This window comes from Sebastes fasciatus, chromosome 5 (genome assembly GCF_043250625.1).
Source record: "Sebastes fasciatus isolate fSebFas1 chromosome 5, fSebFas1.pri, whole genome shotgun sequence".
Lineage (NCBI taxonomy): Eukaryota > Metazoa > Chordata > Actinopteri > Perciformes > Sebastidae > Sebastes > Sebastes fasciatus.
The window spans coordinates 4,193,579-4,213,948 of NC_133799.1; the positions used below are offsets into that span (position 1 = coordinate 4,193,579).

Consider the following 20,370-nt stretch of genomic DNA (forward strand, 5'->3'; position numbering starts at 1 on the left):
TTTCTATAGACAGGCATTAATATAGCAGAAAACAATGTTTGCAATGTAAAGATATAGGCTAGTAGAGTAATGGCTACCTGAGCAGAGAATGAAGTCACACTCCCTCTGTGTGCAGCTTCTCTACTCTTTGTTTTCGTAGCCAGGATGGCCGCGCAAACATTTAAGTGCATGTGAGTCTCTCTGTTGTGAGGACGTGTCTAGATTATCATGTGTTGTTAATTGATTTCCAATTAAAAAATAAATATATACATTGATGATTATTGTGATTATTCATGATTAATCAAGGATAATCATGCGATTAATTGCGATTAAATATTTTAATCGATTGACAGCCCTAGTATTGATATTGAAAACGGGGCGTAGTTCCCCTTTAATTCCCCTTTAAAGTGTCCTTTATCTGGCTGGTGCTGTAGGTGTGACCACATGGATGTAGGGGTGTGACCCAAAGACTGTGGCGTCATCACGACAGTCGATTGGTGGTTTGCGGCTATACGTCCGCATGGTAACCGCGAGCTGTGTACAAGACAAGAGGGCAACAGGGAGACGCTTTCTGGAGACGCTGACTGGGATTTCAACACAAACACACCCTGTTCCTGTCCTCTCTATTCGTATAGGTGCTGTTTCTGCTGTTACCTTGTGGAGACTGCAGCAGACGGACTGCAGCGGCTTTAATGCGGCGTGTTGTTGGCGCAGACTGACAGGTGAGAGGAGTTAAAGGTACTGATTGTGTATCCATGCGCGACATCCTGCAGGAATGATACTGTTATATAGCTTCTGTTGTTTTTGCATGCACTGAACCAGTCGTATGTGCTGTCATGCTCAAGTAAACAAGGTGTGTCTGAGCGCAGAGTGTTGAGGCTGTCGGTGTTTTGGGCCGCAGACCTGCTGCCACATCCTCCAGCATCCAGGACCAGAGCTGGATGGTGTGTCTGTGTGTGCAGGATGGAGGGGAGAACAGGGCGGTGCTCTGCCTCCAGCTCTCAGACACCCAGAGGCACCACTCTCTCTCACACACTGTTACTGCACTACAGTGTGCAGAGTGGATCATGCATAATGAAGATCCCTTTGTATAAAGCAGGGGTCAGCAACCTTTACTATCAAAAGAGACATTTTAGGCAAAAAATGAAATCAAAAATCTGTCTGGAGCAGCAAAATTTGAGCATTGTGATGAAGGCAACACAGTTTATAATCTAAGTATATAGAATATAAATCAAGTGCAAATGTACTCTGGAGTATTAGAGACACATTGAGGGGAAAAACATCTGAGATTTCCAGAATAAACGAGAATAAAGTCGTAATGTTACGAGAATAAGAGGTACATTTTATGTGTGGAAATTTTCTAGGGATGCATCGATTTGACTTTTTTAATCACGATACCGAGAGCAATACCTGGGCTTTGAGTATCGGCCGATACCAGTGTTTAATCAAGAAGCTGTGTGCCTCACTGTGTGGAAGTGACCGGGATCATTCTTTTATGCGTAAGGCAACATCAGGCCTGACTTAAACATCGCTTTCCTAACTTTGTAAAACAACATGTAACAAATAAATACATAGATATACATTTAATGAATTGGTATTTATTATTAAAATAATAAATCGTTCACCAACATCTGCAGAAAAATCTTCAAAACGAACAGGAATTACAATTCAGGTGTAGACCTTTTTATTGCAGCAACAAATTGGTCAACATTTCCAATTCCAAATTCCAGTATATAATGTACATATATAATGTAGAAACATAGAATTGTATTTAATAGATTGGCCCCATTGGCACCGATACCCGATCCGGCTATTTGCGTCAGTATCGGCCCAATATCCGATCCGGTATCGGTGCATCCCTCGAATTTTCTTTTGATTTCGATGAGCAATCACAGTAACGATGTTAACAAATGAATCAGACATTCACAGGCAATTCAGTGATTTCCCCGCAGTTGTGGTCTTGACATAAAATCCTTTTTGTCTGAGACCGAGACAAGACCAATTAAAAATGTGGTCGATTCCGAGACGAGACTGAGAGCTTCAAAAAATGGTCTTGAGACCAGTCTCGACATCGATATAAATATCAGAAAATTTGCTATTGTTGGACAACAAATGACTTACCTATCATGTTTCTTAAATCCAATAACAAGCTTATGTTTCTACCTTTAACACACTTTGTCAACAGAGCATCTAAAAAAAATGTTAACTTTGGGCCAGGCAACAACATCCCTGTGATTTGAAAATTACTGTCTTTAAGCAATGACTATGAGAGTCACACAGAAACTAAATACAAACTAAATCTTTGTTGGTTCAACAAAAACTCTTATGAACCATAAACATAAACATTCTTTTTTGATGCAACTTTGTCAACAACTCATCCTCCCTCTGTCTGTATTCCAGCCAGCTGTAAGCTGCCACCACAGATCTTTAACCATGACGGCAGAGGAGACAATCGGCATCAAGGAGGCAGAGGTGATCAAGGTGATGCTGGACTTCCTGAACTCCAGGAAGCTGCACATCAGCATGCTGGCCTTAGAGAAGGAGAGCGGCGTCATTAATGGACTCTACTCTGATGACATGCTCTTCCTCAGGTATGACTGTACAGCAGAGTCATGTGGCAGATAAGGGAAGCCAATAGAGTTTTACAGACATTTGTAGCAGGCAGTGCTGTTTGTTAGGATCTGGATTTGTACATGTCTCACTCTCCTCAGGTGAATGTTTCCACCATTTGCCAGTGCTATCTTATTTTAGATTGTCTGGGTTGACTGCACCACACTGATGGGAGCAAGGTTTTTAGAGGCCTCTTAAATTGGTCATTTGCTGCTTTCAACAGGCAACTCATTCTGGACGGTCAGTGGGAGGAGGTGATGCAGTTCATTCAACCTCTAGAAGGAATGGAGAAGTTTGACAAGAAAAGGTGAGAGACATAATGTGGGGCATTATTCTAACCAGAAAATGTGCATGTTTAAAGGGGAAAATTCACCACCTATTATGTGGATATCCAATCAGTGCTGATGGTAAATGTAGTTCACTGAAGAAATAAATTCCCCAGTGTGTGCTATATTGACAGAGAAAGATGATTTTTCCTTTGCCAGCTGTGCCTACATATACCAAGATGCATTGCGTGCAAGCGTCGAATTTGTTACGTCTGATAACTAAACAATATAAACTCACAAAATGCAAATGAAGGAATTCTTATACCAAAAAGATACAACCGTACATCTTCTGAATTCAACTTTCTCTCTTACGCTGAACGAAGACCTAACTGCCATAACACATTCAAACTGGACATAAACAAAATATCTCGCCAAAACCATTAGTCCGTCTTTCCACCGTTCCAACAATCAGCAACTCTGATTTGGCCGAAATGGATCCTTAAATCACAGAGTAAGATGTGAAAATATGCCGGCTCTACGCGCCGTTTTTCCCTTGTGCGGTGGCCCGTGGAGCAGCTGTCCGCTGCAGTGGCTCTCACTCCTTCTTTGGAGGCAAAAATTGCCCTGCTGGTCTTGGTTGTCTTGTCCAGTTTATCTTCGGGATCCTGAAGAAGTTCTCCAGCACACTTCCGTCCGAGTGAGGAGGAAACATTTCAGGCATAGTAACGCACACACGGCTTGCTATCTCTGGGTTGTCGGCGGCGACAACATCCAACAAAAACTGCCCACTTCATTACAGCAGAATGTTTCCGTTTCTGTTGGCAGCAGCCTCAAGCGCCCTCTCTCCGGCTGAATATCAGTCAGCCAAAACACTGTAAAATATACACTGTAAGAATCCTCCCCACTCATATTTTGGGATGCCATTTCTGCTGTTGGAAACGTAACACAAGTAAAGAGAACAAGGACGTTTTTGAGCGGCATTGCGTCCCTGTCACATCACTGGTATACAGAGGATACCTCTGCAGCTTCGCCCCAGAGACACAGAGAACATCAGTAACAACTGCAAGCGTTTTTCACTCTCTTTACCTAACTCGGAGAGGTAGAGATAAGGTTGAAAATAAGCGGATTTTCCCTTTTAAGGAGTTGTTTTTTGAGGGACAACAAGAGTAGTTTTGATTTCTTGTCGATGCATTATGAGAGCAAGAGGCCTAACTAAAACTAAAACTTTTTGAGTTGGCGTTGTCACATTCCTGCAGCTGGAAAATCTCTTAATTTGAGTACAGTTGTATTGTTTGTTCACTAGTATAGCGACTGGTAGCCGTGTAATAACAAGTTTGTCGAAATAATCCAACCCAGGAAATGTCACATGAGTGTTAATCGATTCATGTCCTATGAGTAAGTATATTTATTAATGCTGAGATTTGTGTTTCCAGGTTCCGCTACATCATTCTGAAGCAGAAGTTTCTGGAAGCTCTGTGTGTAAATAACGCCATGTCTGCTGCTGAAGACCCTCACAATGTACGTAAATATGTAAATAAGAAATTAAAGGTACAATTGATAACATTCAGCCACTAGATGTCGCTTTCTCCCTCCCTCGTTCCATTGCGTTTACATCACAAGCCGTTGCCAGGCGCTTACCGACAATCTCAGCCATTTATCCGTTTTTTCCATACTAACTGACGACAGAGATACCAACATCGTTTTACTAATGGCTCACAAACCTTGTTAGAAATGGGAATTAAACGTCAGATATCTTCCACAGAGATAAACAAAACATTCATTTTGGACCCAACAAAATTTGAAAATGATTAATTCACAATAGTTATATTTTTTTCAGGAAATAAATACTTTTATTTGGCACCTTTCTAAAGGCTCTGTGGATGTATTTAAAAAAAAAAAAAATGTATCTACATGAAAATGTTATGTTATGAGTATTGGAAATGACTGCTAACTTTCCTCGCGTTAACTTGCAGTCCACTTCCCTGTTTTGGTACGGTTGGCTTTCACACCTGATGCGGACCGTACCCGAGTACACATGAACCGTACTCCAGACCACCTTTTCAGTTACAGTACAGATCGACGAACCGTGCCTGAGTACGGAGCTTTCACACTAATCAAACAAACTAGACTTTGGAGACACGTGTACTCAGATCCGGATCCGGATCCGGGACGCTGATGTGAAAGCACCCTACATGCCCCTAAGCATGGCACCCTAATATCACCCTGCTCCAACGGAGCTGCTCAGTGTTCCATAGAAGAAGCCTGTCATGGAATTGTGATGATGAAACTGTGTGAATATGAAGCTTAAACACACATACCAGTGTGGTTCTCCAAAAAAATGAACCTCAGATTCAGAAAAAGCATCTTAACAACCACATACTCACTTTTCCTCTCTGAATTTTTTTGTCCACTACAGCTGGAGCTCACAATGCAAGCGGCAGTCAAGTGCCTCCACAGTCTGGAGGAGTACTGTCCAACCAAGGATGACTACAGCAAGCTGTGTCTTCTCCTCACCCTGCCACGCCTCACCCACCACGCAGAGTTCAAAGACTGGAACCCAAGCACGGCACGTGTCCATTGTTTCGAGGAAGCCTGTGCTATGGTAGCTGAGTTCATCCCTGCGGACAGGAAGCTGAGCGAGGCAGGCTTCAGGGCGAGCGGGAACCGCCTCTTCCAGCTGCTCATCAAAGGGATTCTTTACGAGTGCTGTGTCGAGTTCTGTCAGGTGATATGATACCTGTGGCTGTTTTAACGTTTTATTTCTCAGTAGGGTTCTTTGCGTAATGTTTTCACACACTTATAATGATAATCTGAGCCTGTCAGTGGCAAAAACAGCACCTTTAGTGGACGTAAACTGACAGTGCAGATTTGCCCTGAGTGATGACATTGCAGCCCGTTTCGCGCCTGCCGTCTGCAGCCTTCTCGCTCAATACTGGACCAATTTCAAAAATTGTTGTCTATATTAGTCTCTCAGACACAAAAACATAGGTCTAGGTTGAAAAATACCGAAGTTACCCTTTAAAAGGCTCAAACCTAATGCGATCTCTCCAAACCTGTAAAGATACTCAAAACTCTATCAAAATCCATTTTAATGCACGTTACCCCATTGTTTGCTGGTACATAACTCTGTCTGGTTTTAGCTCATTTGTTTTCATCCAATGTACAGTAAGTGCATATTAAAGGACCAGTGTGTAGCATTAAGGGGGATCTATTGGCAGAAATGGAATATAATATAAGTAAGTATGTTTTCTTTAGTGTATAATCACCTGAAAATAAGAATCGTGTTTTCGTTACCTTAGAATGAGCCGTTTATATCTACATACGGAGCAGGTCTTCTCTTCACGGAGCCGGCCGTCATGTTTCTACAGTAGCCCAGAACGGACCAATCAAACACTGGCTCTAGATAGGGCCATTAGCGTTTTCTCGTTTTCCATTACCATAGTTCTCCTACATGATTGGCACACAGGTGAAGTTAGTGTCAATCTGCAGCCTCACTGCTAGATGCCACCAGATCCTACACACTGCACCTTTTAATCCTATTTGAAGTTTTAAAACATGATAGGTCAGATTGCACATTTATTCAAAATCATCAAGGCTTACACAAAAACTCAACAATTTCAGTCATGGTCAAAACCCCTCTGTTTCTGTTTTTTTTTGTTTTAGAGTAAAGCAACTGGGGAGGCGATCACAGAGGGTGAGGTGTTGCTCGGTGTGGATTTGCTTTGTGGGAATGGCTGCGATGAACTGGACTTGTCACTGCTCTCCTGGCTGCAGAACGTCTCTCCCGGTGCCTTCTCCTGCGCCTTCCAACAAAAGACCCTCAACATCCACGTGGACCGCCTAGTGAAGCCCAGCAAGGCCGGCCACGCCGACCTCCTCACTCCGTTAATCAACCGCCTGTCCCCCTGTGCTACCTCACCCTTCCGCCAGAGGCCTCATTCAGCGGACACCTACATGTCGAGATCCCTCAACCCGGCTTTGGACGGCCTGTCCCACGGTCTGGCAGCCCAGGACAAGAGAGGAATGGAGGCGAACATGAAGGCAGCCCTCAGTCGGAGCCTAGTGGAGAATAATGTGCATCAGGAGGACGACTCACCTGAAAAGTAAGGGTCAAAGCTTGGACTAATTATTTTTGGTGTTAATTATAAGTGCTTGGAGTACCATATGGGTCTTTAACACTAAAAACAGCATACCATACCTTTGCTTTACAAAACTATTGTCTTCTAAAAGTATCCTGCCACATCATCAGTGCTCACTTTCTGCCAATCATTTACCTTTCACAAATCTCAGTCATCTGATTCAAGAAAAGAAACTATAGATTGTTTTGCAGTTTAGCAGATGTTACTTTACATACTTGAAACAGGATTACCAAGGCTCAGTTTGTTCAATACCTCCATGTAGCATGCTTTAATCTGACAAATTGAGCTCCACATATTGTCAGCTAATGGTTGCCTATACTTAGTTTTCTTACCAAGCTTTCTCCCTTAGCATGTGTAACCTTAGGTATTTAACCCAGTGGTAGATCTTGTTGTATGACACAATCTGTAGCTCCATTAATCCCATTAGCCCTGATTTAACAGACAAATACTTCCTCGTCCGTAATCTCCTACAGTGCTGCACAAAGCATATTATACTGCAGCTGAGTGTTGATGGATACAATATAATCTAAAGCCTTATGACTCATTACTAAAAATCATAGTACTGAGCCTTAAACTAAATGAAGGCTGTAAATTAGTAAATCAAAACTACTTTTCCTCATGCAACCTCACATATTTTAGAGTGAAGTGGACTGAAGAGATGTTTTTTAAAGTCCATCAATTCATTAGAGGTGAGCTGACAAGGTTATCGCAAATGAAATGTACACCACTAGGGAATTGGTTGAGACGAGGTTCTGGGAGATCAAATGAAAGCACTGTAAACTGAGCAGTTTACCAGACTGTTAGATGTTGTCTGGCTCCACCTGCTGTTTACAATGAATGTGCACAACTGGTACAAAAGGAGATTGCTATGATCAAGTTTAAGTCATTTTCTCATAGACTTCTATACAATCAGTTCAATCAGACTGTAGTTCAAATAGACTTCTCTACAATTAATTGATTGTATAGAAGTCTATGAGAAAATGAACCTACTTCTCTCTTGATTTATTACCTCAGTAAACATTGTAAACATGAGTTTATGATCTCAATCTCTAGTTTCAAGTCTTCTTCAATACAGCATGATGTTCATTTAGTAAATGATGGTTCCATTTAGAGTAAAATAGGAAATACCCCACTGTGGGACTAATAAAGGAATATCTTATACAACTTTATACATGATTACAATGAATCAGATATGCCAAACAACAAAAGTATTCTTTAAGTTAAAATAAATAGAAACACATTTTTCACATCTCATTTTATTAAAGTGCTCTGGCATTGGCATTTGACCTTCTTACTGTTGTTAGCTAATAAGAAATAAAAATGTTAACAAAATGAGCAGCCCACATTAATTATCCTTTTGCTACATACTGTATAATCCTCAAATGTCATATACATGAAGTGTTTTGATCAATTGATTTTATTTATGGATTATCAGACAAAAAACAAAAAACAAAAAAAAATCCAAAGGATAACATGTTAAAGTGAAAACACTTTTTTCCAACATGGTCTTTTTCAAGATTTTAGAGGACAAAGAAAACACAACGAAGACATTTAACATAAAAAAAAAAATAAAAAAAATCCTGAAATATTATCATTGCCAATTTCACTATAAATCTGTTACCATGTACCAAAGAAAAGCCCTAACCTGACTTCTATAAGCCCCTCTCATATTTAAAGACTTCATGTGTGGCGGAAGGCCGTTCCACGACATGGCATCAGTGTGTAATAAGGAACTTCTGGCTACGTTTTCCACTCAAGGAACTTTACATGAACGCAGACTGGCCATGATATTATAGTTATGCTGAGTAAGGACCATTGTTATCTATTGAGGAGCATACCCACTGATAATATTGTAAATATGATGCAGCGTCTGTTATTATCCTCTGAGCTGTACTGGCAGCAGTCCTACCCTTCTGAATTCATCACTGCATCACATGAGTTCGAGGGGATTAATTTAATAAATACCAAATAATATTATATTGCACCACCTGCAGTTTGTTTCTAAGTTTAGCTGTCAAACCACTGTATCAAGCAGAACATGCATAATCAAAATGACACTGTATCAGTGATGCAGTGTTTAGTGATTTTTGGCTTGCATTGTATTGTTTTACTTCCTACTTTACCTTAAATCAATTTAAATAGAAAAAAAGAATTGGTTGTGAATTGACATGTTTGTTTTCCTGGCTATAGGAAGCAACCACAAGGGCTCGATGGACCCAACACCACACGGACACCTCTGACCCCTGGAAAAGATGGTGGGCCACCCTGCAGCTCGGAAACAAATGAGGTAATAACTGCAGACTCTAAGCAGTGCCTTGTATACGTGGAAACTTGTTTTATGTAGTACAGACCTTAGATCGATGATGAGCACAAAGACATTTCAGATAAGTAGAGTAGTGGAGTGTCTCTCACCTTTGGTTGCTCAGGCTGAATTGATTTCATGATTCGTGTGAAGACTTTAAAAAGAAAAATAGCCATGGTTGTCTGTCTGGTCACTTGAGTCAAAGTACGATTTTCAGTATGTCTTCCTTCCACAGTCATTACTCCAGATTTGAGAGATTTAGCATAGATTCCCCCTGAACCCCCTGAACCACCTTGTCTCCACTGCCTTATAAATCCTTCCCCAATTCCCTACCACACCTGTCCAAGGAACACTAGCGCCTTCCAGTGAAGAGGTCATGGACACTGGAGGCAGATAATCTGGTTTGATGTGCGGTCACACCCAAGATGGCCTGCTGCTTCCATCATCGCTCATCTTTATGCATCCCAGGTCCCAGACAAGCAAAGTAGCTTGAGATTGGATTGTTTTGTGTGTGTGTGTCCGCGTCGGTGTATGAAAAGTGGGGAGAGGGGTGAAGGGGAATATACTGTAGACCTGCTGGATATGATGAGGTCCTTGAAAACTTTTTTATGGGATGGATGATGGAGGATGAGGCCTTGGGAGTTGAAGAGTTATCAGTAGTGGCTCTTGGGTTTGTCTATTATAACCTGGTGTGTGTGTGCTCTTGCATGTGTGTAGTGGCAATGAGCACAGCGACGCGTTGAAACAGAGAATACTGAAAGGCATTAATAAACATTCTGTCATTCAGGTTAGATAGAGGGCCTGTTCTGGTAAAACAATATCCTGTCAAAATATTGCTTCAGAGTTTCTACATCTTCTGCAAAAGTAAGCCTCATAGTGTGTTTATTTTTGACTCGCTGTGTGCATGTGTGTTTGTCCAGCGTCCTGACTCCACAGAGCAAATCCAGGAGTACTACAGGCAGCGTCTCCGCGTACAGCAGCATCTGGAGCAGAAGCAGCAGCAGAGACAGCTTTACCAGCAGATGCTGCTGGAAGGAGGGGTGAAGCCGCAGGACGCAGCCCAAAACAACCTCACTGAGACCTTCCTCAGTAGGTGAGCAAGTCGTATTAAAAGATTCAACATCAGTGATTTAATGAATGGAACACCACCTCAGTGCTACCTTGTTGAGGCAAAGAGATCTTGTTTTTTGTCTAGATCCATTCAGAAGTTGGAGGAGATGAACGTGGGCATTGACCACAGAGGAGATGAGGTGATGACACAGTGGAACGGACTGACGGGGAACACCAGCACTTCCAGTCCCAAAACCACCGACACCCGCCACACCCCAGACACCGGGCCGCCACGGGACAAACAAGGTGGAGGAGTCAGCAGCACCCCGTTAAGGACCGGGAGCCACGGCTTGCCCTCCCTCAGCGAGTCCCCCGTTCCTGCCAATCAAGGGTAAGAGCCTGCAGAGCGTGTTGTCATGTCATTACCACAACATTAACACCCAAGACCTAATGTCATATTTGGCTTAAGTTTTGATAAGATATCAATAGGGATGGGTATCGTTAGGATTTTATTGATACAACTACTCCTTTTCAATCGGTTCGGTTCTTTATCGATACTTCTATCGGTTCTTTTTCATTACTAAATAATTGCTTAGTATATCATTTAAAAAAGAATAAATTCAGAACAGGATTAGAATTTATTTATATTTTAAATATTTCTAGAAAAGCAACGGTAATGTTTACAACATTAAATCACTATATAAACTCAATAATATCTTACTGGAAACTAATCTAGAATGTCAATAAAATAAAATAAAAAATATTCCTGAGTGAAGTTAAGAAAGAATGAAGAACACAGACATTAGTTAGTATCAGTCATTCCTCCTGTCCTCTGTCCTCCTCCCTCTACTGGTGTTATTCACTGCCTGCAGGTACTGCTGGTAGAGGGAGGAGGAGCTGCTTTGTCTCAGCCAGCTGATCAGTTTACAAGAATTTTACGATACGTGGTAAACTAAGTCAAACGGTTAGACTACATACTGTTCAGACAGCTTTTGTTTCAGCTTGTTTGTAACAATTCGCTATTAGCCGAGCAGTGCTTGTGTAAACATAGCAGTGGTACATGAGAGACTGCGGACAGAGCAGATTGAAATATATAATATTATGCTTATTGAACAGGTGTATTGATAAAGTATTGGCTTTTTAATCGCGAAGGTTTTATTGCACTTACTTATAGTAATGAGCGTAGTTGTCGTAGTTATCTTCACTTCACCTGCTTTACTTCACTATCTCCACCGACGCCTCTCTGCTCTGCTATTGGTTGACTTCGCTCCGTGTGTGTGCTTGTGTGTGTGCGTGTGTGTGTGGTTGCATTTCAAAATGCTGATCTTTATATTAAGGAACCATTATGAATTGTGAAATAACGGTGTACAAAATAAATTATACTGGTATGAAATGAATTTTGTGTTTTTGCATTTTAATTCTCAGTGCCGACAGCATCAGAGGGTCTTGTCCCACACTCCAAGATGATTCTGCGACACGTTGCTCGCAAGAGGTACAGCAAACTGCTTAAGTATTATTTTTATATTATTTTATGATTAGTAGGTCCATTTTTTTCATCTGTTGTGTTTTGCATTGTTTCTTTGTAACTACCTGAACTTTTGACTTTCCAAACCGTAAAATAAATTCTATAATATACCTTCACATTTGTTTCACCTGTTTACTAAAGGTTAGCCTGACGGGTATTTCTGTTTTTATAATCTATGCTGATGTACATGTAGATCATACTTTAAAAGATTGTTTTTATGACACCTGTCCAGCCAGGGAAGTCCAAAGCACAGTTTGTTAAAGTAAACCAGCTGGAGGACACACAGGCGGTGCGTGCAGTGGCCTTCCATCCCTCTGGAGCGCTCTATGCTGTCGGCTCCAACTCAAAAACCCTGAGAGTCTGTGGCTACCCAGAAACACTGAACACCAGGTAGGAGACATTTACATGTACCTACAAATCCAAATTATGAGATGTTCTTACAAGATGATAGATTATTTATGTGCTAGAAAGATAGATGGTGGCTTCTTAGGAAATGTTACTAAAGTTTGTTCATGCACAGAAAACATTGGCAGAAGACGTAACCACCCAAAAAGTGTTACAACTTAATTTGTGGTGGTTACAATTCTTCCCACGATTACTTATAATATTTTACAATTCACGTATACCCACACATTTCTTAGTTGGTCTGTGTTGTATTTTCTTGGCTCATTCAGTGGTTCTGCAGTCAAGCAGCCGCCGGTGCGCTTCAGGAGGAACAAACACCACAAGGGCTCAATCTACTGCGTAGCGTGGAGTCACTGTGGACAACTGTTGGCTACTGGGTCCAATGATAAATATGTCAAAGTCCTGCCTTTCAATGCAGACAGCTGCAACGCCACAGGTATTATCTTATGTGTTTTAGTGTGTATGGGATTAGTAATGTCCATTTTCACCAGCTATGTTTGAATGATCACTTACACACCTATGAGCATGTTTCTAAAGTAAGAGCAACTTTCTGCTGTTGTAGTCAAAGTGATTTGGTGAAATAAAAAAACACAGCACAGGTAAAATACAGTTTAAAGAAAAATAATTGAGAGAATGCAATTCATCTTTCTCTGGGTATTGAGGTAATGTTATCTTTTCAACCCCAAATGTACGCCTCTGGTTCAGGCCCAGACCTGGAGTTCAGTATGCATGATGGTACCATCAGGGACCTGGCCTTTATGGAGGGGCCTGAGAGTGGAGGATCCATCTTGATCAGTGCCGGGGCCGGAGACTGCAACATCTACACAACAGACTGTCAGAGAGGACAGGGCCTTCACGCCCTGAGTGGACACACTGGTACGTTATCCACAGCTCTTTCCCTGCAATTGTGAAAAAACAGTCTTGAGTTCTTGAGAGCTAGGGTTTTTTAAATCAATTTGCAAAAAAGTCATAGTATAGCATGTCGAAAAATGTAATGAAAAAAAAGTCATAATATAGCATGTCGAAAAATGTAATGAAAAAAAAGTCATAATATAGCATTTCGAAAAATTTCATGAAAAATGTCATAATATAGCATTTCGAAAAATTCCATGAAAAAAAGGTCATAATATAGCATTTCGAAAAATTTCATGAAAAAAAGTCATAATATAGCATTTCGAAAAATTTCATGAAAAAAAAGTCATAATATAGCATTTCGAAAAATTTCATGAAAAAAAAATCATTGTATAGTATGTCAAAAAAATCCATGAAAAAAAGGTCATAATATAGCATTTCGAAAAATTTCATGAAAAAAAGTCATAATATAGCATTTCGAAAAATTTCATGAAAAAAAGGTCATAATATAGCATTTCGAAAAATTCCATGAAAAAAAGGTCATAATATAGCATTTTGAAAAATTTCATGAAAAAAAGGTCATAATATAGCATTTCGAAAAATTTCATGAAAAAAGGTCATAATATAGCATTTCGAAAAATTTCATGAAAAAAAGGTCATAGTATAGCATTTCGAAAAATTTCATGAAAAAAAGGTCATAGTATAGCATTTCGAAAAATTTCATGAAAAAAAGTCATAATATAGCATTTCGAAAAATTTCATGAAAAAAAAGTCATAATATAGCATTTCGAAAAATTTCATGAAAAAAAAATCATTGTATAGTATGTCAAAAAATTCCATGAAAAAAAGGTCATAATATAGCATTTCGAAAAATTTCATGAAAAAAAGGTCATAATATAGCATTTCGAAAAATTTCATGAAAAAAAGGTCATAATATAGCATTTCGAAAAATTCCATGAAAAAAAGGTCATAATATAGCATTTTGAAAAATTTCATGAAAAAAAGGTCATAATATAGCATTTCGAAAAATTTCATGAAAAAAGGTCATAATATAGCATTTCGAAAAATTTCATGAAAAAAGGTCATAATATAGCATTTCGAAAAATTTCATGAAAAAAAGGTCATAATATAGCATTTCGAAAAATTTCATGAAAAAAGTCATAATATAGCATTTCGAAAAATTTCATGAAAAAGTCATAGAATGTCGAAAAATTTCATGAAAGTCATAGAATATGTCGAAAAATTTCATGAAAAAGTCATAGTATAGTATGTCGAAAAATTCCATGAAAAAAAGGTCATAATATAGCATTTCGAAAAATTTCATGAAAAAAAGGTCATAATATAGCATTTCGAAAAATTTCATGAAAAAAGGTCATAATATAGCATTTCGAAAAATTCCATGAAAAAAAGGTCATAATATAGCATTTCGAAAAATTTCATGAAAAAAGGTCATAATATAGCATTTCGAAAAATTTCATGAAAAAAACGTCATAATATAGCATTTCGAAAAATTTCATGAAAAAAGGTCATAATATAGCATTTCGAAAAATTTCATGAAAAAAAGGTCATAATATAGCATTTCGAAAAATTCCATGAAAAAAAGGTCATAATATACCATTTCGAAAAATTTCATGAAAAAAAGGTCATAATATAGCATTTCGAAAAATTTCATGAAAAAAAAATCATAGTATACTATGTCGAAAAATTTCATGAAAAAAAGGTCATCATGAAAAAAGGTCATAATATAGCATTTCGAAAAATTCCATGAAAAAAAGGTCATAATATACCATTTCGAAAAATTTCATGAAAAAAAGGTCATAATATAGCATTTCGAAAAATTTCATGAAAAATTTCATAATATAGCATTTCGAAAAATTCCATGAAAAAAAGGTCATAATATAGCATTTCGAAAAATTTCATGAAAAAAAAGTCATAATATAGCATTTCGAAAAATTTCATGAAAAAAAAATCATTGTATAGTATGTCAAAAAAATCCATGAAAAAAAGGTCATAATATAGCATTTCGAAAAATTTCATGAAAAAAAGTCATAATATAGCATTTCGAAAAATTTCATGAAAAAAAGGTCATAATATAGCATTTCGAAAAATTCCATGAAAAAAAGGTCATAATATAGCATTTTGAAAAATTTCATGAAAAAAAGGTCATAATATAGCATTTCGAAAAATTTCATGAAAAAAGGTCATAATATAGCATTTCGAAAAATTTCATGAAAAAAAGGTCATAATATAGCATTTCGAAAAATTTCATGAAAAAAGGTCATAATATAGCATTTCGAAAAATTTCATGAAAAAGTCATAGAATGTCGAAAAATTTCATGAAAAAGTCATAGAATATGTCGAAAAATTTCATGAAAAAGTCATAGTATAGTATGTCGAAAAATTCCATGAAAAAAAGGTCATAATATAGCATTTCGAAAAATTTCATGAAAAAAAGGTCATAATATAGCATTTCGAAAAATTTCATGAAAAAAGGTCATAATATAGCATTTCGAAAAATTTCATGAAAAAAAGGTCATAATATAGCATTTCGAAAAATTTCATGAAAAAAAAATCATAGTATACTATGTCGAAAAATTTCATGAAAAAAAGGTCATCATGAAAAAAGGTCATAATATAGCATTTCGAAAAATTCCATGAAAAAAAGGTCATAATATACCATTTCGAAAAATTTCATGAAAAAAAGGTCATAATATAGCATTTCGAAAAATTTCATGAAAAATTTCATAATATAGCATTTCGAAAAATTCCATGAAAAAAAGGTCATAATATAGCATTTCGAAAAATTTCATGAAAAAAAGTCATAATATAGCATTTCGAAAAATTCCATGAAAAAAAGGTCATAATATACCATTTCGAAAAATTTCATGAAAAAAAGGTCATAATATAGCATTTCGAAAAATTTCATGAAAAATGTCATATAGCATTTCGAAAAATTCCATGAAAAAAAGGTCATAATATAGCATTTCGAAAAATTTCATGAAAAAAAGTCATAATATAGCATTTCGAAAAATTTCATGAAAAAAAGTCATAATATAGCATTTCGAAAAATTTCATGAAAAAAAAGTCATAATATAGCATTTCGAAAAATTTCATGAAAAAAAAATCATTGTATAGTATGTCAAAAAATTCCATGAAAAAAAGGTCATAATATAGCATTTCGAAAAATTTCATGAAAAAAAGGTCATAATATAGCATTTCGAAAAATTTCATGAAAAAAAGGTCATAATATAGCATTTCGAAAAATTCCATGAAAAAAAGGTCATAATATAGCATTTTGAAAAATTTCATGAAAAAAAGGTCATAATATAGCATTTCGAAAAATTTCATGAAAAAAGGTCATAATATAGCATTTCGAAAAATTTCATGAAAAAAGGTCATAATATAGCATTTCGAAAAATTTCATGAAAAAAAGGTCATAATATAGCATTTCGAAAAATTTCATGAAAAAAGTCATAATATAGCATTTCGAAAAATTTCATGAAAAAGTCATAGAATGTCGAAAAATTTCATGAAAGTCATAGAATATGTCGAAAAATTTCATGAAAAAGTCATAGTATAGTATGTCGAAAAATTCCATGAAAAAAAGGTCATAATATAGCATTTCGAAAAATTTCATGAAAAAAAGGTCATAATATAGCATTTCGAAAAATTTCATGAAAAAAGGTCATAATATAGCATTTCGAAAAATTCCATGAAAAAAAGGTCATAATATAGCATTTCGAAAAATTTCATGAAAAAAGGTCATAATATAGCATTTCGAAAAATTTCATGAAAAAAACGTCATAATATAGCATTTCGAAAAATTTCATGAAAAAAGGTCATAATATAGCATTTCGAAAAATTTCATGAAAAAAAGGTCATAATATAGCATTTCGAAAAATTCCATGAAAAAAAGGTCATAATATACCATTTCGAAAAATTTCATGAAAAAAAGGTCATAATATAGCATTTCGAAAAATTTCATGAAAAAAGGTCATAATATAGCATTTCGAAAAATTTCATGAAAAAAAGGTCATAATATAGCATTTCGAAAAATTTCATGAAAAAAAGGTCATAATATAGCATTTCGAAAAATTTCATGAAAAAAAGGTCATAATATAGCATTTCGAAAAATTTCATGAAAAAGTCATAATATAGCATTTCGAAAAATTTCATGAAAAAAAGGTCATAATATAGCATTTCGAAAAATTTCATGAAAAAAGGTCATAATATAGCATTTCGAAAAATTTCATGAAAAAAGGTCATAATATAGCATTTCGAAAAATTTCATGAAAGTCATAATATAGCATTTTGAAAAATTTCATGAAAAAAGTCATATAGCATTTCGAAAAATTCCATGAAAAAAAAGTCATAATATAGCATTTCGAAAAATTCCATGAAAAAAAGGTCATAATATAGCATTTCGAAAAATTTCATGAAAAAAAAGTCATAGTAAAGTATGTCGAAAAATTTCATGAAAAAAAAGTCATAGTAAAGTATGTCAAAAAATTCATGTAAAAAAAATCATAGTATAGCATGTCGAAAAATTATTTGAAAAATATCATAGTATAGCATGTCGAAAGATTTCATGAAAAAAAGTCATAGCATGTCGAAAGATTTCATAAAAAAGTCATAGTAAAGTATGTCGAAAAATTCCATGAAAAAAAGGTCATAGTAGTAAGTCGAAAAAAGTCATCAAAAGTTATAGTATGTCAAAAACAGTCATAGTATGTCATCGTTACATTTTTATAAATATAGTATAGTATATTGTACAAAATGTCATAAAACGTCATATTATAGATTGTTGTAAAATTGCACTGCATGTCATAAAAAGTCATATTATAATATGCCATAACAATTTCATTAAAAAAGTAATTGTACAGCACATCGTAAAAATGTCAAATGCAAAAAAGTCATAGAATAGTATGTTGTACAAAATGTCATAAAAAGTCACAGGATAGTATGTCGCAAATCACCATTTTGCTTTAACAGGTCACATCCTGACTCTGTACACATGGGGAGGGTGGATGATCGCCTCTGGCTCCCAGGACAAGACAGTGCGGTTCTGGGACCTGCGGGTGCCAAGCTGTGTCCGGGTGGTGGGCACAACTTTGCACGGCTCAGGTGAGTTGCATCCTGACTCTCATTAGGACAGACCCTTTATATACCACACTGCTACCGGTTCGTTGACCCACAAGAAGGCACTGATGCTTCATGAAGATTTCTGGAACACAGCACAGCTGTAAAATAGACACTTTAAATCAGTTAAAGTTATTGTCCCATAGATTAAAAAAACGCAGAGTAGCATTGTGTGCTCAATGGGATAAACAAATCCGTATTTCTGTTGTTGTTGAGTGTAAATCTTGGTTAGGAAAATAGTAGGCAGTTTTAAGCTGCAGCAGATTTACTCATTATCACTCTGTCTCACACAGGGAGTGCCGTTGCTTCGGTGGCAGTGGATCCCAGCGGACGCCTGCTGGCCACAGGTCAGGAGGACAGTACCTGCATGTTGTACGACATCAAAGGAGGCCGTATCGTCCAGACATACCGCCCCCACAGCAGTGACATCCGCTCAGTGCGCTTCTCACCTGGAGCCCATCATCTCCTCACCGGCTCTTACGACAACAAAGTCATCATCAGCGACCTTCAAGGTAGCAACGCCCTCTCCTGGGGAGAGAGAGGCACAAAAAAATACACATAATGTAGCGTACACAAGGGGTTAAAGATGACTCACGATCACAAATTTCACCTTTTCACTCTTTTCTCTGACCCCAGGTGACCTAACGAAGCCCCTCCCTCAGACAGTGGCAGGGGAGCACTGGGACAAGGTGATCCAGTGTAGGTGGCACCCCCATGACAGGACCTTCCTCTCCTCCTCTGCAGATCGAACTGTCGTCCTCTGGGCACCAGGCCCCTGAGCTATTTTACCAGAGAAACACTGGTTGACAACAGCAGCAGCAGCAGGAAGCACAAGAACACAGTGTCCACTGTCCACTATCACTTAATGCTGCGGTGTGTGTGTGTGTTGGTGTGCATACATATCGTGAGCATCAAACCGTTTATATGCTGCTCAGTTCAGAGTTGACTGTGAGTGTGTTTAAACTGTGTGACAGATGTGTTTTTGAGGTGGAAAATCTTGGTTGTGCGTGTGTATGTTTGCATACTACTATATATGTCTTTCTGTGTGTGCAAGCAAACGCAGCATTCTTAAAATGTGTGTGTAATTAAAAGTAAAAAGGGGAAACATGGAATTTTAGCGTTAATGTTTCTATTCAGAATTCATGTGAGGTTCGCTTAATATCTTTTGGCTTTTGTAAATAAAGCATAAAGATGAACCTTTAAGCTACAAAGATGTAGTTGGCAAATATGTAGTTAGAATATAGAGATGACTGATAATGCCTGTATTGAAAGCCATGAGTAAGTTCACTGCTAGCACACCTTCACGTTAGTTTAGTTTTTTTTCTTACAATAGCAAACTACATTACAGTCAGGTGGTGTCAGATCTGGTTACGGAAAACACCAACTTGGTGCAACATAAAGCAGTAGCTGTCTCTATAGTTTCTATAGGAAGCAGTGAGCTGGACTCTTCATGTTGTGGAAAGAAGCCACGTTTGGTTATGCATATCATAATGTGCCTTTTTGTAGAGACATTTTTGGGATGTGTGGATTAATTGAGAGATTTATCTATTTATTTATTTGCAGCTTTATTTTGATATTTCTTCATATGCCTCATCTGTAAATTATTGTAATGTCACTGTAATGCAGAAACTGATCACCCATTGGCATTTGTGCACACTTGTATAGATTCCCCAATGTGTTTTTCCCTACGTCTGTTACTATTGAAAAAGTGAGAGTAATTGGCGCTTTACGCAAATGTTGAAAATACAGTATGTTCAGGTTGAGCATTTCAGTGATGACTTGTTCGTACGTGTGTCTCAGACCAAAAATCTCATTTCAATTTTGTGTTTTAGTCAAACTAAAGACAGAAATTGCAACGTGAGAATAAGTAAATGTTGGGTGTGAAGTTTTAGTTTTAGAAACCAGCACATTTGATGTGTAAGTTCAGGTTCAGGGTAATTTCAAAGAATGAGCACAGTAAAAGCAAAGCCAAGAGCTCAATCACTGATCAGCGCCTCATCTCACATTACAAATAGGGTTGTAACGGTATGACATTTTCAAGATACATCAGAAAAAAAATCACGGTATATGATATTACACTATTATTTTTATCGCTTACAATGA

General features: G+C 37.3%; 1 protein-coding gene across 1 annotated transcript; it reads left to right on the forward strand.

Moving 5' to 3' along the window:
* Positions 1-424: 424 nt before the first annotated feature.
* On the forward strand, positions 425-19,583 carry LOC141767371 (WD repeat-containing protein 47-like). The gene is made up of 16 exons (XM_074634588.1): positions 425-701; positions 2,380-2,570; positions 2,813-2,896; positions 4,289-4,373; positions 5,272-5,580; positions 6,519-6,958; positions 9,185-9,281; positions 10,217-10,389; positions 10,492-10,737; positions 11,772-11,838; positions 12,104-12,261; positions 12,546-12,712; positions 12,982-13,152; positions 18,121-18,252; positions 18,561-18,779; positions 18,904-19,583. The coding sequence occupies exons 2-16, from the start codon at positions 2,413-2,415 to the stop codon at positions 19,044-19,046; spliced, it is 2,649 nt and encodes an 882-aa protein (XP_074490689.1). The 5' UTR covers positions 425-701; positions 2,380-2,412; the 3' UTR covers positions 19,047-19,583.
* Positions 19,584-20,370: the final 787 nt, after the last annotated feature.

Bases quoted from the DNA above. Each gene is read 5' to 3' on its own strand.
- LOC141767371 (XM_074634588.1), top strand. From the start codon at position 2,413: ATGACGGCAGAGGAGACAATCGGCATCAAGGAGGCAGAGGTGATCAAG. The intron at 10,738-11,771 runs GTAAGAGCCTGC...TTTAATTCTCAG, and splicing joins CCCGTTCCTGCCAATCAAGG to TGCCGACAGCATCAGAGGGT. The intron at 11,839-12,103 runs GTACAGCAAACT...ACACCTGTCCAG, and splicing joins CGACACGTTGCTCGCAAGAG to CCAGGGAAGTCCAAAGCACA.